Source organism: Patagioenas fasciata, chromosome 2 (genome assembly GCF_037038585.1).
Source record: "Patagioenas fasciata isolate bPatFas1 chromosome 2, bPatFas1.hap1, whole genome shotgun sequence".
Lineage (NCBI taxonomy): Eukaryota > Metazoa > Chordata > Aves > Columbiformes > Columbidae > Patagioenas > Patagioenas fasciata.
In genome coordinates, this window is record NC_092521.1 from 75954545 (window position 1) to 75979454 (window position 24910).

The 24910-nt window shown below is 38.8% G+C and overlaps 1 protein-coding gene across 3 annotated transcripts in view; it reads left to right on the forward strand.

The window, feature by feature from the left end:
• ADCY2 (adenylate cyclase 2) overlaps positions 1–21960 on the forward strand; it is a 224471-nt gene extending 202511 nt beyond the window's left edge. For all 3 annotated transcript variants that reach the window (XM_071804444.1, XM_071804445.1, XM_065832081.2), the window contains 6 exons: positions 5843–6001; positions 12640–12786; positions 13952–14059; positions 16124–16238; positions 19733–19857; positions 21174–21960. In XM_071804444.1, coding sequence (XP_071660545.1) covers positions 5843–6001; positions 12640–12786; positions 13952–14059; positions 16124–16238; positions 19733–19857; positions 21174–21326 — 807 coding nt within the window. In that variant the 3' untranslated portion in view covers positions 21327–21960. The remainder of the gene's footprint in view (positions 1–5842; positions 6002–12639; positions 12787–13951; positions 14060–16123; positions 16239–19732; positions 19858–21173) is intronic.
• The last annotated feature ends 2950 nt before the right edge of the window (positions 21961–24910 follow it).

Sequence of the window (24910 nt, forward strand, 5' to 3'; positions counted from 1 at the left end):
TCAGACATGTCCAGGATCCCTGTCACAGTATCACAGTATGTTTGGAACTGGAAGGGACCTTGAAGGGTCAACTAGTCCAATCCCCCTGCTGGAGCAGGAACGCCTAGGTGAGGTCGCACAGGAACAAGTCCAGGCGGGCTTTGAATGTCTCCAGGGAAGGAGACTCCACAACCCCTCTGGGCAGCCTGTTCCAGTGCTCTGGCACTCTCACTGAGAAGTTTTTTCTCAAATTTAAGTGGAACCTCTTGTGTTCCAGCTTGGTCCCATTACTTCTTGTCCTATCATTGTTTGCTACTGAGAAGAGCCTGGCTCCATCCTCGTGGCACTCACCCTTTATATATTTATAAACATTAATAAGGTCACCCCTCAGTCTCCTCCAAACTAAAGAGACCCAGCTCCCTCAACCTTTCTTCATAAGGGAGGTGCTCCACTCCCTTAATCATCTTTGTTGCCCTACGCTGGACCCTCTCCAGCAGTTCCCTGTCCTTCTTGAACTGAGGGGCCCAGAACTGGACACAATATTCCAGATGGGGTCTCACCAGGGTGGAGTAGAGGAGAAGGAGGACCTCTCTCGATCTACTGACCACCCCCCTTGTAATACGCCCGAGGATGCCATTGGCCTTCCTGGCCACAAGGGCACAGTGCTGGCTCGTGGTCATCCTGTTGTCCACCAGGACCCCCAGGTCCCTTTCCCCTACACTGCTCTCTAATATGTAATTTCCCAATCTATACTGGAACCTGGTGTTGTTCCTGCCCACATGCATGATAACACTTGTTTGTGGCTCTTCAGTCTTTGATTTTTCGGCTAATTTATTCTCCCTTAAAGAAGAAGGAGAAAAAAACCTCTATGTTTTTGAACACTTTCAAGTAAAGTCTATGTTAGCAATGTTAACTAGAAAGTGTTATGAACTAATTTTCATACATGGTGTAACACTTACCATTTTAAGTTACTGTTAGTGATACTGACTGGTAGCAAATGCTTACGAAAAGAATAGGGGAGGAAATGAACCTGTATAGAATGACCTTTCCAGGAGCGCAGGCTTCCCATCTTCGGCCAGTTGGCATTTCTGTGGCAACATTTAATAGCTATTGGCTGGTCTGTTTTCTCTTACACTGCCTGATCTCTTTTTAACCCATGTTAACTTCCTAATCTTCCCAACACTGCCTGATAATGAATTTCACAATATGATAAAAAGTTATGTGAAAGTGTCTGTCTGCTTGTTTTTAAACTTTCTGCTTGCTACTTCGATTGAGTGACACTTGCAGAACACGGTTGAGTCACCTTAGAAGTGTAGGCAAATTAAAATTCTTCCTTACCCTTCTTCTGCAGAGAATAATATACAATTTCTCTGCTATTGCATTTTTCTACTTTGCATACAATGTCTTTTCTCTTAATATCTGATTATGTTAACAATGCTAAAGATAATAGCTACTGATGAAAAGGGTGGTCCTTCCATTTCCCTAGGCTGGCATTGGTGCTTCTCTGTCCCCAGAGTGAGAAATGGCAAAGTTCATCTAAACAAAAAGTGAATGATTTCACAAAAAGTGAATGGTTTCTGTGAACCTGCTCACCACTTGTCAGACAGATGCCTGGCCTGATGTAAAAACAGGAGTGGGAATGTGTGTCTCTGGGTGAATGGGGATGAAGAGAGGAAGAGCTAATATATCATTACGTGTCTTATGATCCAACCTAATTCTCAGGTTCAGCTAACACTTTTAGCTGCACAACCAACATCCCTACTGAAAGAAGTAGGCCATCCCTCAGGTGCTCATTTTTACCCTCGTATCTCCTTATTTGTACTGGCACCGCTGCCTGTGGAGCTGTATAGTGGCCCAGAATAGGGAAATGGTCTGGCTTAAAAATTAACCCTGGAAAAATGGTTGTTTTTCAGCCAGATCTGCTTCCTGATGTGGTTGTATGGTGTGTCTGCAGCAATGCTTGTGCCAACAGAATCAGCACAGGATAGGAGTGAGCAGCCAGAAGTGAGGTGGAGGAAGTAGAACTGCTTTTTTTTGATGGTTCTATCAGTGTAAGCTACAACCATTCCCTGACACTGAGGTCAAGTGACACATTTCATTCTGCATGCACACCATTGGAGTTATTTGAAACTAGGCTGGCAGCAGGCAGATGATAAGTTGAGAATGGCAATTCTTGCACCAAGCTCAGGCATTGCCGAGGAGAATGCAGACTCTATGGGCTAGCCTGTGTAAGGAGTGTGCTCACATTTAAACACTATTGAACATTAAATCTCTCTTATGGCCCAGTTTGAATTACAAGTATTGACATAGCCTGTGAACTCCTTTCTCATCAGTACATAAAACTGCACATTCCCTGTTCCTCTTAAGGACAGGTGTATAGTTTTGTTCTCCCGTGATTTATTGTATTATGTTTGTCCACACTGAACCTCATTGACTGTTTTACTGCCCAGACGTTTATGGCAACTTTCCTCAGCCATGGAATCTGTTTATTTGTAGTCTGTTCTGCTTTTAGTGGGCTTTTATTCTGTGAGAGGATCCTTCTCAGATAATGTAGTCTTTCAAGAGCCTCTTCTGAAAGCATTTCATGAAAACTTATTTCAGTCTTCACTGCTATTCACATGCCCATTCACTTCTTCATAACAGAAGGAGGCATGTTTACAGAAGAGATGTCAACCCCTCCCCATTGTATCAGCTTTATTTAATGTGTCTAAATAGCTATTTTTGTCACCATGTTGGCTTTTTATTTCCCCCAAAGTTTATTTCTCTACTGTTCCTGGGGTTAGCCCAGTCCTTTTCCAAAGATTTCCATTACATCCTTACCATTTGTCACTTCTCTGACACTGTGGTTGTTTCAAATGATCAGGCTATCTACCACAAGTTTCAGACCAGCAGCTTTTCATTTTGGTTACTTTAGAGCTGATGACTTCTTGTTGATCAACTTATTAATGTATTCTAAGACATCTTCTCCTGGCATTCCCTATTGAGACAGTTTCTCAGATTTGCTGTTTGTAATGGCTGTGAGGGGAATCTCCTTAGCTCCCTCATCTGAATGAAAACCCACATTTAATTTCTAGTGATCTTATCTGCTTTAGTGTTGCCTTTGCTGCTCCTTTGCTGAATGTGATAGCATTCATCTCTCCTGACTGTAGATATCTGTGGCATAGACAGATACTCTCAAGCTGCTTATCTTGACTTTCTGTATGACGTTCTTTCAGTGAGGAGAATTAGTTCATTGCCTCACTCAGGCAAATATTGCAAATAGACACAGGGTGATGATGAGGGGCCTGGAGCATATTTTTTATGAGGAGAGACTAAGAGAGCTGGGTCTGTTCAGCCTGGAGAAGAGAAGGCTGAGTGGAGATCTCATAAATGTCTATAAATGTCTCAAAAGTGGGTGTCAAGAGGATAGGACCAGACTCCTTTCAGTGGTGCCCAATGAAAGGATGAGGGGCAATGGGCACAGACTGAAGCACAGGAGGTTCCATCTGAATATGAGGAGAAACTTCCTTACTTTGAGGGTGCCAGAGCACTGAACAGGCTGCCCAGAGAGGCTGTGGAGTCTCCTTCTCTGGAGACATTTCAACCCCTCCTGGACACATTCCTGTGAGATCTGCTCTGGGTGAACCTGCCTTATCAGGTGGGTTGGACTAGATGATCTCCAGAGGCCTCTTCCAACCCAAACCATTCTGTGATTCTCTGAGTGTCCTATTATCATTTAAAAATATAGATAAACCCACCTCTGTGCAATCGATGAGACATGAATCAGTTCTTGTTGCACTTAACTGCTCTTGCCCAAGAAGTTACCACTGATTTAAACCTCTGAGGTTGCATTGCGTTGCCTTGCACAGATGCATGGTAGTCTTTTCCTGAAGAACGCCAATTACTCTGTGGTGCCTGGAGGAATGGAGTGTCTTTCCTGCCTCCCTGGGCATTCACTATGCTCACCCACTGGGAACTGCTGTCAAGTAAATCAGCATTAGGTGAGGAAGGAAAATTTTGTATCTCAAGGATATTGTGCCTGCAGATGTATAAGGGTCACTCTGAGATATTTTCATTCTGATACGTTGAAGAGATTCTGGATTTAACATGTAAAGTAGGAAACAATATTGGTTTTCATATGACTGCAAGGCTACAAATATTGAACAGGATCTTTAATGGCGTGTATACAAAATTGGTTAGATCATGCAAACAAAAACCCCCACAATTTAAAGTACGTTTTGGTAAGGTAGTAGTTTTTTTGGTTTTAGAAGTCTGAATGGGCATTTTGAAATATGCTGACTTCTTTAATTTCAAAAAAGACTGTAGAATACATTCTGCTTTATTTTCTTCTGATATCTGAGTTCTCTTTTCCATTTTTTGTGGCAGCCTAGATTTCATTCAATAAATAATAAAGCAGTAACTAAATTATCTATTTATCTCTTAAACATCTCTTAAAGACTTCAGCTTATCTAGCACCTTTTCTTTCCAATACAAAGTTGGTAAAATGTATGGATATGTAATTTCAGCTTTATGCCAGGCATCCAGTTTACATTTGTCAATTTATGTAAATAATACTGACATCTCAGGTTTTCATTGGATTTTTTCTGCATGAATACAGTTGGCAGTATTTGAATTTGTTTTCTATGTGGGGAACTTAGATGTATAAATGTATAATATACATATTTAAAAGCTTGACAAATCATTTTAATACCATCTTATTTCAACTTTTTGCTCTGTCTTTGGCTGTGATCTCAACAAAATATCTATGAATAATTTTGATCTGTGACAGCCACTGTCCAGTCAGAAGGACTACTCTCATTTTGATGTGAACGCTTACTCACTGCTAATAATACTAGCTAGCATTTTTAGTTTTTTCTGTAATAAGATTGTCATCATAATCATGTTCTTCTGGTTACTAACATAGTCTTCATTGAAGCTGCATGATAGCATTAAACCATTGGACTACATTGAAATAGCGCTTGATGTAAATCAGGTCAAATGAGAGAGTCAGGCCCATGGAGGCTTTACTGTAGAATAGAATTTATCATAAAATATTGACAATATTGAAAAGAAGTAGAGAACTCCGCAAAAAAGCATTTTTATTAATATTTCAACATATTTTTAATGAAATTGGTTCTCCAAAAGCACTGATATTCCAAGAATGTTATACATTTCCATATAGTTCCAGTTATTGTTAGGGATGTTAAAAGCAATTATGAAAGGTCTGGGACAAAAAGAAAAAAAAATATAAAATATTATAGAAAGCAGTGTAAAAAGCAAACAAATAGAAAAAACCCCAACACCCCAACCAAATCAAAACTGGGTTAGTCCAACTGACTGGGCCATTTTTGATAATCTGATAATGGTTTGATAAACTGAAGCCATATTATATCAATAGGCTGTTTTTTTCTTGTACTACCCCCTTTTTACCAGGATGATTGCATGACGTAAGTTCAAGCTGGTAAAAGTTAGGATCTTCTTGAAATATTTTAAGTGAAATTCTACACTTCATATAATTAAGACATCATATTAAGTTGCAAAACTGTAAATTGTTTCCATAACAGTATTTAATTTCTGTAATGAATTTCTACTAAAGGCTGAGAGCAAATAAATAAATCTTCCATTGTTTAATGCACATTGCAACTTTAATTTTTCATGGACCTTTTAAGGGGCCTCTTTTTGGAGGGGCCTTATAAGTTTGATGAAATGTATGTCATATAGTGTGTACTTGGGGTTTGATTTCTGTAGGATCTAGAATTGTAGTTAAGTGGCCAAATAATAGCCTTGTAGGGGTGGTATACTGTGCTTATTTTGTCTCTTAAACCTGTACTCCAGCAGGACGAGATGCCTATTGTTTCTTTACCTCTGTGTCCTCTTGTAACAGAATGAATATTACTGTAGGTTAGACTTCCTGTGGAAGAACAAGTTCAAAAAAGAGCGGGAGGAGATTGAGACCATGGAGAACCTGAACCGAGTGCTTCTGGAGAATGTGCTTCCAGCCCACGTAGCTGAACACTTCTTGGCAAGAAACCTGAAGAATGAGGTCAGCCATCTCTGTAAATCGTCTGCTCTGTAAGAAAGCAGAATATCCTGAAAAATACCACTTAATGCTGATTTGAACAGTAGGTCCATACAGCGAGATTATAGATTTACAGTCACTTTCATTCCCCCTTACCTACCTGAAAGGTTTGCTTTACAGCACTGAATGCAGCTTAGTACCTTGAAGTAAAAAATGTGGAGTTATCTTAAGTGGCAATGCACTTTGGCTTTCGAAAGAGGGTAAAAAATATTGAGGAGGAAGAAGGGAATGGTTGAATCAACATGGGTTTATATTTAAATCATATGCATTCAGATACTTTCTCCTTTGTGATCAGAGTGGAGCTGCATCCAGGTTCTGAATTTTCTCCTGGTGACTGGAGGCCTTGTTTATTGGAGTGAAAATTAACCTTTCCCCTGAAACAGTGATTATGTTAATTCTGGAAAGAGGTTCTGAACACTGAATTACCTGTTTACTCACTGCTTATGGACCTAACCCAAGCACCAGTGAAGTCAACCAAAAGACCCCTGTTGACTTTGGTGGAAATTAGATCTGCATCTAATATTGCTTTACAGTTTGAATAAAGTGAAAAAAAAAAAAGGATGAAAAAATAAAAACATTTAGACAGCAGCAGTTCTAGAGATCTTCAGTGCAATAGTTCGAATTACTTGCGCACACCAAACAATAGTTCCAAAACTGACAAAAGAGGGGAGAGGCATCTCTAGGCATTCATTTTTGATCTCCTGAGCCAAAAAGGACAACGTCTCCCCTTTCACTTTTTTTTTTTTTTTGCATTATGCAATACTAATCAGTACTTTATATCAGTACTTTAGTACTACCTGCAAATATTCATTTGGTAGCTAATGAAAACTGCCATGGGGTTCCTTTGAATCCAGTGAGGACACTGGCTGGAAGCCAAGTTGGCTCAGCTCCAGTGCTCAGTTCGTGCATTAAACACAGCAAACCGTCACGAGATTGTTTTCTCATTTATGTGCTATTTCATCTCAGCTCCCCAGCAGAGCAATGCCATCTGCTCACCTTTGTATCGGCAACTGGATTTATATTGTCACTCCTCAAGATTTTTAGGTTGGAATGAGCTCTAGTAAATTTAGTGAAAAACAGAAATTGTAATGTGCTGAGCTCTCCAGTCTATCATGTCAGCTGAAGTAAAAATAATTTGATATTATTTTAGTGGCATCTATTTAAAAAAAAAAATCTTGAGATTTTTCTTATTTTGTTTATCTGTAGATACAGTTTTCAAAGAGTGAAGAACCTTTTAAATCCATGGAAAGTTCAGAAATATAAGAATTTGTCATGTTTTCAGATTTGTTTCAATGTCAGCACAGATGTGTTGACCCTTAAAGGACATTCTGCATGTGTGTATGTGTATACACCTAAGAATATGTTAGGGCAGATCAAGCCTTTGTTTTCTTTGTGTGGATATTCAGGTGAACAGATACTGAATTTAAACTTGTCTGTGTTTTCTTTAGCTGCAAACATTAATGTTAATATGGTTTATGTATATTCTTTTCTGTTTAAACCAGATTTTGAGATGAAAATTAATCTAATATATGAATAGTCTGTTTCAGAATACTACTTCTCTTAAAATTTTGTGCATGCAGCCATATGGAGAAAAGGGAATGCAAAGTGTGCTGCTGAGGGACAGGCAGCAGCAAAGAAAGGGGAAAAAATAGTGGATGAATGCTAACTAGGAGTAGTGGGACTGTACTTTTAGATGACCAACAAAGGTGTTTTCGTAACAGGATGCACATTGACTAGTGCTGCTATGGTAAAAGCAAAGTTACTTCAGAGCAAACTGTAATAAAGGTTTGTTTGCTTTACCAGAACCTCCGGAACCAGGTTTCTGCTTATAGCCTACAAGCTGGATACCAAACAGGGTACTTTCCAGTTGAGAGAAAGATATAAAATATAAAATGAAAAGCAGGAAATGGGGCCAGGATTAAATATATCTGCACCTGGCTTGTGCAGGCTTTTCCTTTCTGCTGTTAGCATCCAGATCCCGTATTAGTAAAAAGTGCTCAAGAGGTTTTTGTGCTGTGACCTGGCTGGCAAGCACATTACTGTGCAAGAGGAATCCCGTTTCATTAGCTGCAGGATGGAGCCAGCACCTACTTAGAGCACAAATTCTGCCCCAGAAAAGCTGACTGCCATATCCTTACAAGAGGGAGCGTGGGACCACTTTGCCTCCTCTATCCCGAGATGGTCTGCAGGCACTGGAGAAAAAGAGGAGGCAGTAATGAGGGCCAACCAGCAGAAATTTCAGATGTTATGAAAGGGGAAAGAAAAAAAAAAGAAAGGGATTGACTGCAGAAGACAGGATGATTTTATTTTTGTTGAAAGAAGTGGAGCCATTCCTTCCTGGAATTATGTTGCATTTAATTTTCTGATTAAGCAGTTTGGAGAGCACTGTTTCAGGAGAAATGCTCACAGGAAAATTAAGACACCCAATTGCCACAGCCTTTATTATTATGAATGATCGAAATAAAGTAGCTGGGGATGCCTCCTTAAAATTCTCTGACATTTATTGTGACAACCACAATTACTTACTCATCTGTTTATAAACAGTGCCATTTGTTGTTGTTTCCATGCTGGTACTATGCTATAGAGCATTAGTAGGGATAGATACTGCCCCAGTGTTACAGAGGAAGGAAATGGGACACTGTTGCTGAGCTTGAGCATATGACAAGGGCTCACAGACAATGTGTTTTGTTTTGTTTTTTTTTTTGAGGTAGAAGAGAGGAAGGAGCAATAACTCCAGTTATAGAAAAAGAAGATTTGTATCTGTAATTGTAACAGTCAGGCATGCAACCGTCTCTTACAGCTTGGTTGTCCCCATACGGTGTGCACAGCCAACAGCGTGACGCACACTGACCTACCTGTGCCTCAACAGCACTTCTATTTGAATCTTTGCTCCTCTCTTTCGCTCAGTCACATTTCTCTTCCTAAGGAATGTGCATTGTGCAAGTTGCTATGGTTTATTCTGGGCAACACGCTTGCTTTCAGGGAAGACAGTAAAGACACTTCCTAGTAGCTAATTAGGGCTCCACATTCAACATCTGTAAGACAGATTTGTTTTCAGTGGCAATCAGAGCAAGACAGGAGTTGACACCCATCAGCAGTCCAGTCAGCTGCTGGGCCTGGGCAGTATCAAGTGTTAGATACTTCAGCAAAAGTTTGAAGAACAGCTGAAGATTAATATATTATTCACCCTTCTGAATTACCTGTAAATGTAATGGCATCTTTTGCTTCTGCCAATGCTTTTGATACACTTCCTAGTTATGCAATTTTTCTGCTATTCACATAAGCATTCAAGTTTTTAACCCTCTGAGCTCTGGTCTTTCATGTTGTTGAATAGCAATTGATATATCTCCTGTGCAAAATAATTTTCCTTATTCTACTTTTAAGTGTCCTATTTATATTCTGGTTCCTGTATTATGAGGTGGCAAAATGAAACCATCTTCTACCATCTCTGCTTCATATTATTCGGTAATATCATATGCCTACAGCACTGCACAGTTGGTCCCCTTTTCCTGTAAGGGCTCAGTTGTAGCTCCTAACAGACCTGTATTCTTATGACTTGAAGTAATATTCTCAAAAAAAAAATTGACATGGCGTTAGTTTCCATGTATTATTTCAGATATGGCACTGTCCTAGTATGACCTCTGTGCCTAGATTTTATCTGTTTCACAAACTTTGCAACCAGTATCTCATCAGTAGTGTAATTCTGGCACGTTTTACATTCTCAGGATGCAGAATCAGCAAGATTCAATAAAGCAAATAAAACAGCTGCTATCTAATGTTTATCTGGTAAATTAAACCAAGGGGGTTTTTTTGTGTTTTTACTAATTAATAAAATCTCTAGGACAATAGAATTGTGTATTAATTATAACTGTACTATTAATTTGGCTAGATTTAATTTACTGGATTTTTCAATCTGGTAAAATTAGGAATTTTTATATATATATTTGTAACAGATTTATACAACGTGTTTACTTTGCCAGATCAAGTTTCAAAAGTTTGTGTAATAATCTATGTTTTGCATATTAATTATCATTCTGCTATAAATTAATTATGATTCTGCTATAAATTAATTATCATTCTACTATCTCTTCTATCTCCCTCCAGTTTTTTATATAACACTGTGAGTTTCCCCTTCTGTATTACCAAGGCCTATATTTGTGATGCAGTCCTCTTTCAATGTTGTTAAAAGCACCATGTGTGTGGCCTGACTTCCTTCACCAAAAACTGGAATCAAGTTACAGGGAAGGTGAACTCAGGAAATAGAAGGAAAGCTGAGTTAAGCACAGAATGTAATCTCTGTACCCATTGTGCTAACTTGCCTATGAAAAGCACTCAGTGCATCAGATCTTAACTTTTTTAGTATATTTGTATGCAAGTGTTACTGTAGCTTCACTGTAGACATGCCTGAGGTAAATTTGAAGTACACAGAGGGGAAGCAAAATGCAGATGGCAAAAGCTAAACATCTGAGGAGTGAGCCTATTAATCTCCCTCTACTACTCCACTTAACTGATTTCAAGCACCGAGTCTGGGTGCATACCTGCTCAAGACAGCCACCAGTGTATGTCACTGCAGATTACAGAGTGGGCCTGGTTTTAAGTGTGAAAGACTGGAGCAAAGAGAGATCATTCAGGGCCTGAGCTGCTGAATTTCTGAGAGTTGGAGCCATCCTCTATAGTTGCTGGCACTCCTTCTGAGCGCCTACCTTAGGAAAAATTACCTCTTTAGCCTTTTTTCCAGAACCGAGTGAGAGAAACTATCTGAGGTGATTCTGCCCACCTGGCATTAAAATGACCTTCCAGATAAGCATGTCTGCTGCACTGGCAATGTGGGACACATGGGGTGACTGTGCTTTCAAATTAAATACTTCAAGTCAGGTGCTTAGATTGCCTAAAATCTGTTGACGACATCCAGCCAGAGGGATTCCCTCTCCCCACTGTTTGATTACTTTATTACATGGATTAAATTTATTAACCAAGTGTTTATGGAGAAGGATAAAATAGAGGGCAGAAAAATATTATCACATTATTGATTCTTTATTGGAAACTCCCTTGGCAAGAGGACACAGGAGATCCAGAACTCCTTTGAAGTTTAGTAGTGATCTGACAGCGAACTCATCAGCTTGGATGTTTTGTTTAGTTGCTTTTGATTTGCACAATCAGGTCACATTAAAATGATACTGATCTTGTATATATGACTGTAAGCTGGATGTCAGGTACAGATTGGCAATTACAACAAGCTCAGCTTTAAGAATGAAAATAATAATGGTGAATTGCAATAGTATATTCCACCCCCACTGCACAGAGGCATGGTGGGGCGTCAGTGATGCTCTGGTTATGGAATAATTAGAAAATAAAGAAGCAGAAATATCTAGTAATACATCTTCTACCTCCTCCAGATGCCCATGTTCCTCCCTGTCCAACATTATTTTCATGTTTGCCCAGAAACGTCCCTCACAGCCCTTCTGTGTGAGTTAACAGTTTTCCCCATAGTTCTGCTATTTTTCAGTTATACACCAGCAATAGAGACTCAGTATGGCTGTACACATGTATACAGACACACCACATTCCTCCAGAAAGAACTGTACTGCCAGTGAAACTGCAAAAAAAAGCCAAAAACTGCACTAAGTGGAAAGAAAAAAAAAAATCTGATGCTTCTTGAAATCACAGAACAAATCCTGTTCACCTTATTCACTTGAGTATTGAAATCCTTGTTTTACTCAAATAATAACTTGAACAGAATTTGACTTTATAGTAGTTCACAACATCTTTTATCGCTGTGGTTACCTTTGTGTAAAGTATTCGTTTAACAAATATTTTTTTCTTTCTGCTTTTTAGCATGTGAATTTATCCTGAAATAAGAGATATTCTAATGTTTAAGGGCAGTGGAAGGGAAATCAAAGCGTGGGGTGGTGTAGTGTGCTCAATTTTAGCACAAGAATCTTCCTGTGGATCAGTGGTGCTCTCATTTCACTGGTCACAGAAGGCAGTGGAGAATCCGATATAAATAAGTTTTGGTTCAGGTGACTTCTTTCCCTTTACCTCTGCTCCTTGTTTTGGAAAAATAATGACAATTATTTTTTCCTATTAGGCATCTTGTCATTTTAGGTTAGGAACTACCAGGATTGTGTTGCATTATGCATTTATAGTGCACTGGGTTTGCGATTTTGGTTCAGTTTTCTAGTTACTACAATAACACAAACAGCTACTAATAAATTAGATATTGTTTTGCAAAATATAGTTTCAGCCATGTAAGCCAGACAGAATTCTGTTCATGAGAATCCTCAGAAACAGGCCCATTCTAACAAATTAGTGAACATTTTATATTCACATAATTAATGTTCAGGATGAAAAGATGGTACCTTTAAAGCACTAACATATATTCAGCTGCATATGTTGAGTCTCTTTAACAAACATGTTTACATACCATTTAAAATTAATACATGCAACTAAATGCAAAAAAATACCCAACCAGCATCTTAAGGCATTCCAGCCACTGCAATGTCTCCCTTTTCAGAACCAGGACACTGAGTATTAATAAGGAAGCTTCTATTTAGAGCAGGGTATGACAGCGTTTTTTCTCTGTTCTGTTTTCTTTTGAACAGGATCTATATCATCAGTCATATGACTGCGTCTGTGTCATGTTTGCTTCCGTGCCGGATTTCAAGGAATTTTACACAGAATCTGATGTAAATAAGGAAGGCTTGGAATGTCTCAGGCTGCTAAATGAGATCATTGCTGACTTCGATGATGTATGTGCTTCTGACAGTAATCAACGTATGGTTTCAATCTTGATAACTCAGGGTATACAACAGTAAGCAAACACACTTGAAAGGGAGAGTGGAAGAGCCTTCAGAAAATAACTTTTCTCTGCCTAGTCATGTGGAAATGAGTTACAGGGAGTACCATAGGAAAAAGAGATTTATGTGGAATGAATCAGATATTGATCTCACATCATTCTCAATTGCTTTTGATTCACTATAATGAGAATTCTATGTGTATATCTGATGGAGAAATTTTTGCCCTCTAGCTGCAGTTCATGAGGCAGTCATATTGCATGCCATACATTAACTACAGTTTCTAAATACTAGTGCCTATAGTCAGGTATGTGAATCTATGTCCCCTAAAATGATACAGCTTTGCGTTATATCTGATCCGTGTTGATCTTGTTATACAGAGTGCTGATCAGTTGCTACTTCAGTGACTCAAAGGATTGTATAAGTTTTAATATTCCATTCTCTGAAGTTACAAGCAAGTACAGAGTATGACTGCAGATGGATTGTGAAAAGGCAGCTGTAAAGGTCTCACTGAGAACAGTATTTGTCTTAAAGAAAGTTCTTAGTGATGAAAATACCAGAAAAAAAGGTGTTAAGACTGCATAATGAATCAGTCTGGATTTGCAGATCTGCAGCTGTTGAGGGTATTTTAGCAGTAAACCCATTTGGAGAACATTAGAAGTCCAAATCAATCTGGGATATGAACTAAAATCCTTGGATTTTAGTCTCATTGGCATGGACTGTCCCGTTGGCATGGAAGAGATGCTTACTTTCAGAAAGCTGCTTAAAGCTTAACTGTTGGCTTGCATGGTGACTCGGTTCCAATAGCAAATGAGTGCAAAGTCTACTGACTTTTAAGAGCTGGATGTACGGTAAGGTGGAATTTATTCTCATTACTATAAATTTAGTCCCTTTATAATAAAAATGTATTTTAGCAGACAGAAATTCCCTTTCCTTAGATGCTGTATCCATTGTTTTATCCATCTTTAAGTCCTTCATCCTGTACATATTTGTGAAGCAATTTGTAGTCCATTAAGAGACTGTTTTAAGAATTGATGCTTTGAATGCTGTTAGAATAACAATGCTGTTAGAGTAACAAGGCCACTGATCTGAATAATTAATAACCATCCTTGTTTTACAGTTATTGTCAAAGCCAAAGTTCAGTGGAGTTGAAAAGATAAAGACCATTGGAAGCACTTACATGGCAGCAACAGGATTGAGTGCTACACCCAACCAAGAACAGTGTCAGGTACAGGAAAAGCTTCCTGCTTAACAAAAAGCATGTTCAAATGAAGGCTAAAATTCTGTTCATTAAAATGCAGGTTATGTATAATGATGTGGCCTAGTTTTTTCTTATTAATGTAGGTTGTACTGAACTGAACACTTTTGTTTAGTAGTCCCTGTGAACTATTGTTCTTCACATTGAGATTTGAAAATGCCACCTCTGTATTTGCTAAGTCTAAAACAGGCCTTCTACTCTAAATACAATACAGTATTCTATTGCTACACGCTGCAGCAGAACTGGATTTATAGCGTGTACAAAAGACTGCAAGAATGAGTATTTTCCATTGTAAGTTGGAAGGGCTGAGTAGCTGTATTAACCATACACTTACAGAACCCTCCGGCTCAACATTGAAAACATGTTCCTTTGTTTCTGGTTTACTTAATAGGGTAGGATTGGGAACTGCGGTCAGTAGAAATGAAGTTCAGAGAAGCAATTCATAACTTTTAAGCAAAATTTTGCTTTTGCCATGATCTTTACAGTACTACAGGTTAGCAACAGAGAGCTAGAAATTATGAATCAACACATTCTCTGTTAAGGATTAATATGTTCTGTTCTTGTCAAAGTCATGTTCCTTCTAGGTGGAAATAATTAACACCTGAACTATAGACCTTAAGGATCCTGAGGACACACACAAAAAGATTTTAAATTAGCTCTGACATTTAATACAAGGAGGTGAAGGGGATGGAGAAAATGCAGAACTGTAGATGAGAAGACATAGAGGAGCTCTCAGTCACAACTAAAACTAGTGTGTGCACAGGAAGAAATGTATTGTTTGAATTATTTCCACAAACTGTGAATTAAGACATCCAAGGTTTAATGTTCCTTTGGTAACTGAGCACACAATTTCAAAGGAAATCCACAAAAGCTCAGCAGCCTTCAATCCAGATGCCCAAGGGCCCACAGATACTGCAGTACCTAGTGTGGCAGTGACTGACTGGTAGGCACACTGCTGGCAACAGCCCCAGCTCAAACAAGCACCCAAGAAAGACTAAGTGCCTGAGGAGGGGATCTGAATACATCAACTGAACAGGAAACGATCTGTCTTAGCTAGGAGTGAACTCTAAAGGAAACAGGCTTCATTTGTCTAAAAAACTGCTCTGGGAAGCACCACTACTGTCCCACCTAGGTTGATGCATCTACCCTGAAGCTGTCATGTGTCCATATCTTCTGTCACTTTATATCAATAAATGAGGACAATTCAGTCATTTCTCATAGAGATCAGTGAGTCCATCTCTTATGAAATCATTTTCTTGTCAGGGTCCTACCCCAGGCTATGGGAGCCTGAAAATCAATTTTCTTCTCAGCCTGAGGGGATGCAAACCAGTACTTAGAAATCAGGCTACACTGTTGATTCATGAGCAGACGTTAAGTCTGTAGCCTGTGAAAGTGGATAAGCTCTGAGACAGTAAATTGAGGGACAGAGGATGGGTTGCCTTCCTCCTCTCTTCCTCTTGTATTTTATTCATTTTCAGGTCTCTTAGATGTTCTCAGAGGTGTGTGCTTATCTAACAGATTAGTGGAGGATCTCCTAAAAGTGTAAATTTCACTGGAGCTTAAGCATTAAGTAGGGTGCTGAGCTGCGAAACAGTGAATGGGGAGGTATCTCTGTGGGGCTGTCCATGAGCATTATTTATTATTAAGAGGCATAAAATAGAACCAGACACTTAGAGAAAATTAATGAACAGATCCTAGGCACACATAGACACTGAGTGCCTGTGGGATTAGGTAGCAGCTAATCAGTTAATCAGGTAATCAAAAAATCAGATTAGACATGTTTTGGATCTATCATCTCTAGAGTGCCTGATTGTGTAAGTAAAATGCATCCTGGTCTATTGGCCACCGTTTGATCTAACTGATGCTGTATAGGGCACCATCTTCTACATTACTTTTCTTCTGCTACCTGCTGGCATTAGGACATCCTTAGAGCTTATGTGCCTTCAAGTGTTCATTATATTTTGTTGGTATTCTCACAGCAGCTAAGGCTAAGGAAAATTATTTTATTCTGTTTGTTTGGCTGTTTAAATTCAGGAACCTGAACGACAGTATATGCACATAGGAACCATGGTGGAGTTTGCGTTTGCCTTGGTGGCAAAACTGGATGTCATAAACAAGCATTCATTCAATGACTTCAAGTTGCGAGTAGGTATGTATCACAGGATTTTTATGAGAATATTATGGAGGCGTGGGACAATTCGATGTGAAGTACCAGCTGATTAAAGTGTTAGCAGACCTGACCAAAAGGGCCATGAAAGTAAATAGCACCATCTTTACCTTGTTTAAAAGCTGTCTACATGGTATTGCCCATTAACCGTAGCTGCTGTTGCGGCCAGGAGTGTTCCAAGGCAGAACTCAGGAAAGCGCAGTATTCCTAAGTAAAGAATGGTTAAAAAATATGTTCTCGTGGCTCTGAATGGTTTTATGGTAACTCTATAGTAATTATTCTAGAGGTTGTTAACTGAATAAATTTTTTAAGCTCTTCAATACCAGAGGACACGAGAAGACTCTAGACAAGACTTTATAAAACCATATAAATGGCTTAGGAGGACAAGAGCTGTAAGGGGCCAGTGAGGCTGGAGTTTGATATATTTCAGATGTCTTAAAGTCAAGTAAGCATACAGAAATGCACCCCATCCTTCCCTGTGGTAGACAAAGGAGGATATTTCTCTTCTTTGTTATTCCGTGGTTATTGACAAATAAGAGCAAAGATGACTGGTTGGTTATGTTTGAAAGAGGTATCTGTTACATTTCAGCTTCTAATTGCTTCTACTTGTGGAGCATGGTGTTTTAAAGAAAGAAACAGGCAGCTGCAGTAAGCCATGGAAAGGATGATGAAATAAATGAATTCAAAGCTGGTCAAGAACCGTATGTTCTAAAATGTTTATTTCTTGATAGCACTACACTGCAGTTTTACAATGCAATATGTAACTTGGAAAGTGTGAAATGAAAGCAGTAAATAAATACTGGAAACCCATAAATCCTGTAAACATGTCAGAAGCATTTGATTTCCAACAGTTATTCTCCTCTCTTGTCTTTTCTTGCTGTGCTGCTTGGTTTTCCTTTCGACTGCTCCTCTTTATTTCACAGTGCCACCCACTGGCGAAACTTGCTATTTCCGACTTGAAATACATATTCCTGAGAGCGCTCCTTTGCTTTGTATTCCTTGCTAGAGTTAAAAAAAAATGACAAAGCAAATCTGAAGTATGCTTCCTTCTCAAAGTGTGACAGAAAAAAAAATGTAGAGATACCATATTTCTGTACAGAATAAAAGTTCTCTTCTTGCCATAGATGACACATGCCACACACTTGCAAACATATTTATATCAGCAGTGTCAGTACAGATAAAGAGCTGCTGAGTGTCAGGGCTAAATCCACAAACCGACTAAAGCAATACTGACTCCTTAAAAGTGAGGATCATGAAGTAAACTTTCTATGGGAAAAAAAAATTTCCTACGTTTGATTTTTACAGTGTTTGCTATTGTCACGGTTTCTCTTTTTCCCTGTATGGGCCACCAATACCCAGACAGCTATAGATTACAGAGGGGTCAGACTCTTGCTTAATGAAATGCAGTACACAGCGCACTCTGACATTGTCAGGCAAGGGAGGGAAGCATCCAGATTGTATTGCAGGCATTCCTCCCCTTCTGTTAGCTAAGCTTCTTGATTTATTAGACAAGCTCAGATATGCTTTTGCAGCAAATTTTGCACAGGTACTGCTATTTTTCAGAACAGAATAGAAGCTGATGTTATTTTCCATATAAATTCATGGTTAGGACGTTTGTGTTGTAGGAGAACTTAATTTGGTTACTGCTTTTGGCTGAGGCTGCTCAAACACGGGGATCCCTGTTCCCTGGAGGATGCTATGAGGCTAGGCTGTGGGATATGTTGGAATGAGATATTGTCTTTCTGTCCTGCTGAACAGTATTTGCCTTTTCATGGAATAATTAAATGTTGCTTTGGATATGAGGAAAAGAGACAGATGGTATCACCCTCTGTCAGAACAGTCACTTGGACCGAGTGTACGACTCTTCCAGCCTTGCCCCAACGAACACTCACTTGCGTCATGCGAAGGAGACCTGCATGAGCAGGAATGTCATAGAGCAGCACATCTCAGAATGCCTGGATGGCCAAAACACAATTCCTAAGAGATATAGGTAGAAGTGTTCTCGAAGGAGGAGGGTTCTGAATCTGGCTTTCCAGCCCCTTAGGTATTATTCAAATCACCAGCAGTGGTGGTTCAAGAAGGAGGTAAAAAAATAAAGGTCGCCTCCTGCCCCTTATATTTGGTAGGAAAGTCCCATTGCACTCCCCTAATTTCTGGACCACGGCAGAGCGTATGCAACACACATCTCCTCAGTATCCCTATGAGCAGCTTGGGCTAGTCAGCAGATGGCTTCTGTGGATTCCAGTCTTGGGTCCCTAGTGCTTTGGATGTCATCACGCAGATACGCGCACAGATGGCTTGGTTGTTAATGCATAAGTGTTGCAAGGCCTAAGTCCCTTTGTGGATTTAATCCCAAATGCTTAGACAAGTATTTATCAGGTTCTATCCGGTATCCTTTGGAGTTTGTGTATTTCCCCAATATTCTAAATTTCACTGCTACCGTCACTTTTTCCAGGGTTTCCAAGTAGGCTTATAGTGTGGTTGCTAGCCCATGTTGCCATGATCCATACTAGATGAGCCAGCACTGAGATGCCTCTCTGTGCTACAGTCACACTTTCATTTTGCTGCATAGATGTATCCTTAGTGATGTTTTCTGTCAAGAAATTAATAGAAGTTGGTTATGATCCACTGATGTGGAGGTAAGTTTAGAAATCTAAACTATTCACTTGTTCAGGGTTTATTTCTCACTAGGTCTAACTTGGCTTTCCTGCTCATCAGTATGTAAGGTTACAATTATAGTATATTAGATGCTGGTTAATGATAATGCTTTTGATTTTGCCTCCTGATTTCCTTCCTCACTAGCAGAGTACAACTTACTCCCTTGACAAAATGCCCAGAGTCTAATAGAGGGATGGTATTACATTGTTCTTCACTCTTACAGTGTGCATTTCAGAGTTAGCTATTTGTAACTGTTACTCCATGCATAATCAAATTCTTTAAACACATATATTTATATTGCAGTTATTTGGACCATTCTATGGGCAATCCAGCCTTCAGAACAAGGCTCTAAATCCATCCAGCTCATTCGTAACAGTTTATTCTACATTCGAGAAGCAAAGAATACTGTAAAAGTCATTTGATTTGGCCATCAACTATTGTAGAGAGAAGATAATAAATTAAATATTTATTTTATATCTGTTTTCCCAGAAGCTACTTCTCTCCCCCAGTGTGTTCCTCATGCCATGTAATAAGGGCAGTAGCAGATTTTTAGGATACTGATATCTGAAAATACCACATTTATTCAGGATGGGAGGGAGCTGTAAAACTAAAATTAGATTAATTAACTTTTGCATTTTTATAACTAACATCCTCCTGCTGTAAATGGTGGATAAAACAGTTGTGAACAAGCTATTGATTGCTGTATTTTTTGGCATGAGCCAAATATCACTTTCAGTGACTTCATATATTATCAGGTGCACTGTGCGTTCTTGTTTGGTGGATCTTCTTTTTTAATGTTAAGTTCTGATGTTTTCCAGGTATCAACCATGGACCTGTAATAGCTGGAGTAATTGGAGCTCAAAAACCACAATATGATATCTGGGGCAATACAGTAAATGTGGCCAGCAGGATGGACAGCACTGGTGTCTTAGATAAAATACAGGTGAGTTTTTGTTTTGTGCTAGTATTTGTCTTAATCCTTTGAGTTTGGTGCTTAAAAAGCATCATATATTTGCACATTAAAGAGGTCTGTGTTTTGGAGCTAAGAATGCCTACAGAAAAAGATTACCTACCAGTGGTACCTATAAATTTCAAAATAATTAGACATTGGGCAGGAAAGTAAATAATTAGTTGAAAAATATAGGGAAAATTGAAGGAGAATCAAAACTTTGTCTTGACCCTACAGTGGAAGAAGTCATGGGTTTCCTGGAAATGCATCCCTAGATTAAGAGAGGATTTGAGGGAAATCACATTTCTATTCTGTGAATTTCTGAACTTGTAAAATACTAGCTATCTTATCTCTGAAGGGCATTCCTGATGTTAATTATTTCCAAGTAAAGGAAATTACCATAACTGCTGTAGATCAAGTTAAATCCATAAAGCAATCATGAAACTTCCCTTTTAATGAACCATGCTGATTAATAATCTTTATAGATTATTATCTGTATAGATTATAGATAGACCTGTATAGATAGACCTTCAATTTACTAACTTTCCAGTGATTCCATAGTCAGGCATCACATTTTAAGTATCTGTCTGATATGCTGCCTAGCACTTTGGGATCCCACCATGTTATTGAAAGCACTCCAAATCTATGATTGAGACTATTCAGAACTAAATAATGGAAAAGTAAAGTTACCATCTGTTGGTCAAAACTGAAAACAGCAGGGATGTCAAAGCAATGATGTCTACAAATGGTTGCTTGTTTCACAAAGAAGCACAGACAGCCTGAAACAACTGATGCTGTTAAACGACCTCTGTCCTACTGGGCTTTCACCTCAAATGTCAGAACTGCCTAAAATTTGGTTTACTGCCAGTTATGTCAGAAACTGGCAACAGCAGCTCTGACAGATGATGCTAATGTCTTACTACCACTTCATTCACACAGCCTTAGTATTTGCAAAAAGATGGGGAACCTTGGGTCTACTGAAATAAAAAACCAGCTCCTGAAGTGGAGAAAAGTGCTCTCTGAGGAAGAGTGTTGTCCCTAGTGCCACTTGTGTATCTACAAGCCCTCTGTTTGCAAGCCTAGGTATGGAAATGGTTATACCCAATTCGCTACTTGATGTAAGCAATCATAATGGGCATCCAGCAACAGCCTATTTGACAGCTCAGATGCTCAAACCTCACTTTAGACCCTTAAAGGCCTTATAAGCGTTATAGCAAAACCCTCCTAATTGCTCAGAACATTCTCTTCACACACTGGAAGATTTTGCTTTGCTCTGTTATCAACACTGGTTCTATTACTGTATGTTGCAGGTTACAGAGGAGACGAACAATGTCCTGCAAACATTGGGGTACATGAGCACTTGCAGAGGAATAATAAATGTAAAAGGAAAAGGAGAACTGAAGACATACTTTGTACATACTGAAATGACAAGATCCCTTTCACAAGGGAATGTGGCATCTTGAAGATTGCTTGTACGTGTCATCAATACCATATTTTGAGGAAAGTATCACGCACTTTTTAACTACATTTCGGCCCTTACCATGCGTGCTATTTTCTGGTATGTGGCACTTATTTTAATATGGCTGCAGAATAGTCCCATGAGCCATCATTTTGCACCTTGATATTCCTGTGTTCAAGGACAGTTGCGATGTACGCTATAGGACTGGAAGATTGTACTGCAACTTGCACAGTTATTCAAAGACAAGAAAAGAAGGAATAGGAATTAAAGGAGATAATTCATCCTGAAAGGACTAAAAAGAGATGTTAGTGACAAATGCGGGGGGAAAAGGCAATAAAGCTAGGGGTGCCTACTATTTTCTGATGCATGGTGTTTTCTGGAAAATACAGTCGCTCCCCAATAGCATCCACTAATCTGGTATTAAAGTATACAGTATTTGTAAATAAGTTTATCCACACATGATTTGGATGTGATCACCAGTTGCATCTCATAGCCAGGGACACGTTGGGTGGCTTGCTGGCATTCTTTCTGAAGAGAGAACTAACAATGCTGGAATAGTTTTGTACAAACGTGTCAAATGTTTTGAAGCTATTGTCTTTTGTAAGGTTAATTCATTAAAAGTTTATATGTACTTTGTCTTACTGTTGCTGTCTCTTAGTTTTGCTTCCTTCCATGGCTTCTGTCACTTTAAACCTGCGTGTCCTCTGCTGCTGCTGCTTTTTATTCAGCAGTTAAATGTTGGGACAGGCTGTGTCCAGCTATCTCAACAGGTTCTGTCAATAATATCTGCTAGACTTGCTGTTGCCTTTCAGAAATTGCATCACCTCTTTTGTCTTCAGTCTTGGGTGGCATCCTGGGCACTTGGCAGACATTTAGTCCCTAGGTGATACAGAAGACTTACCTCAAATCCATGAACACAAGCAAAGCGGGAGATACTGGAGACAGTAGTAGTGTTGCTATTTGCAACCGGCCTGCAATGCTTAAACAATAACTAGGAGAAGCTGTATAAGAGAAAAAATGTTTTGTTTGTCTTGCACTTTAACAACTTCTTTTGCTTGTGCAAGCCTGTCACTTCACTTGTACAATGCCGGATTTCATAGGATATTTAAAATAATTTATCAGGACATGAGTACGAGTGGAACATACAAAAAATGCTATTTTTTGAATATTCAAGATTAATTTAAATCCCAGTGCATTAAAGAGTATCGCACTTGCAGAGTTTCATAGATGAGCCAAGTGAAAGACTAAAAAAGCAGGTAATCGTACTATCTATGCTCCTTTGAAGTATAGATAGTAAACGTTAATTTTTGCTTTGCTGTAATCAGGACTTGAAATTAACATATTCTTTAGTCATAACAGCCTAACAAGACCAAAATTAATAAAATCCTCCTATTTAAAAAATAGCATATAATTACAAGATTTGTTTTCTGACTGATATGGTATGAACATAGAAGTCAACTTATGCACTGTTACCCCTGGCATGTTATTGAAATGTAAAAAGTGTTCAGATTTCTCATTAATGAAACATATATTGGCATTTGTATTGCATTGTTGTCCTTTTAGAAGGAGTTCTCAAAATTGTGGGTCACAAATAAATGGCATCAGGCCACAGGCTCACTGAGTGTGGCATGTTTACTCACAGCAGCCATCTGCTCGCTAGCAAATTGGAATGGCAGTAGATTTCAGATGCCTATATTTGCAGTAAAATACACAATCTGAATTTTGATCCCTTGAAGTTAGTCTAAAAGCAAAATGCAAGTTATTTCAGTGATGTCCAACATAATACACTTGATGTTTCACCCAGAGCTGGGAACTTTTGATCAGTAAATCTCAAAATAGGTGGTCAGTCTAATAAAATCTCTTTTAAAATGTTTTGTTGCCTTTATGATTTCTTCCTTTTAATTAATAAGATAAATATTTTCCAGTGGAACAAAAGGCTTTCCAAATAGCTCACATGGCAGCAGAAACAATATCCCAGTCATTGCCCAAAACAAGCTATCACTCATCTATGCTTAAGACTTCTAAATCCCTCCTCTCCACTTACTATAAATTTGTCCAGGAACAATTAAAAAAAAAATGTAAAATCTCTGAGACTTTGAGTGTACTCTGGGCCCTTAAAATCATTCTGGTATTATGACAGGTGAAAGCAATCATTTCTTACTGTGGATGAAAACTCTTTATGTAAAGTTGATTATATTGTACTGTTGTATTTATGTGCAGCTTCCAGGTATAACATGTACATTCAGGATTTTGCTTTTCATTTGTATTCTTGCACACTTTATGCATTGGTAGCAAACCTTGTACCTAACTTGATAGCCTTGTTTCTATTATTTTTATAGAGGTTAAACAATATTATATTTCTTTAAGCCATGAAATGTTACAACATTTGAATGGCCATGAGTGAACTGGTCCAATGGTATATAAAGATATATATGTGCCCTCCAACAGCATGTTGAAAATGCCCTTGTTTAGAGAACTCATGTTTCTCTGGTGTTCTCTCATTTTGCAGTTGCATTCTGATTCTTGCAGCCAAATCCCACTAACGAACAAGGAAGTGGGCAAAAGATCTGCATCTGCAGTGTGATGCCCAGACAAAGAAAGGTGCACACCATCCTCTCTCCAGCCTTCAGTTACTGACTATTATTATCTTTCTAGTGCCAAGAAACCATTTGTATCCAATAAATACTTTTTGTCTTCCAATGCATTTTACATCTGCTGTTTATACTGTTTTATTTTTCCCCTGTCTAGATTGACCCAGAGTTCTTATATCCTCTTTCTTCCTCTCCTGCAGCAATTTCATCTGCCTCCGTAACTGGGTATAACACTGCTCACGTATCAGTGTGTAACTTGGAAAGCTTCATGATAACCATGTAAACCTGCACTCAACATGCCATACAGTCTACATCACAGTAAGGTTCAAGTTCTACAACTTCCATTTCGGTGCCATAGTTCATAGGTCACTAGCAAACCACAAAGAGTATGATTTCCAGAAGTACAAGGCAAATGTATTTCACACCGTGAGGAAGCAGCCAAAAGATCCATATAAGAGTGATTCGCTGTGGTCTGGGAAAATGAAATCCTAACAGGAACACCTGGAGAGCCCGCTAGATTTCTTTTTCAAAGTCAGTGCTTTGCTCCAGCTTATGGAGGGCTACAGAATGACAGGAAGATTAGACTTGCAGGTATTTCTGTTAACTACAAAAGTAGTTTGGATTACCTGTAAATTAATGCTATTTAGCTGCTGATTCTAAAGAGAGACATTAGCATCTTACTTGTGTTAAAAGCATTTTTCATGCTCTTTATATTCCTCTAGGAGCTCTCTATTTTGTAAAATATCTATAGACCTTCCCTTTTTCTGCTGAGGCACAGGCAGAAGTCAGTCTGCTTGTTTCTAAAGCAACAGCTGTGCACACCTGAAGGCAGACCTGCTGAAAGTCTGTCCCGTTTTGTTTTCAGAACTTTGTATCAGGACAAGTAATTAGCGATGTTGTCAGGATGCTTTATAGAGCAACAGATTTACTGCATTTAAAGCAATTATTACCTTGTCCCTTGATAGTAGTTTTCCTTTTAGTTGTACTTCTGTGTGAA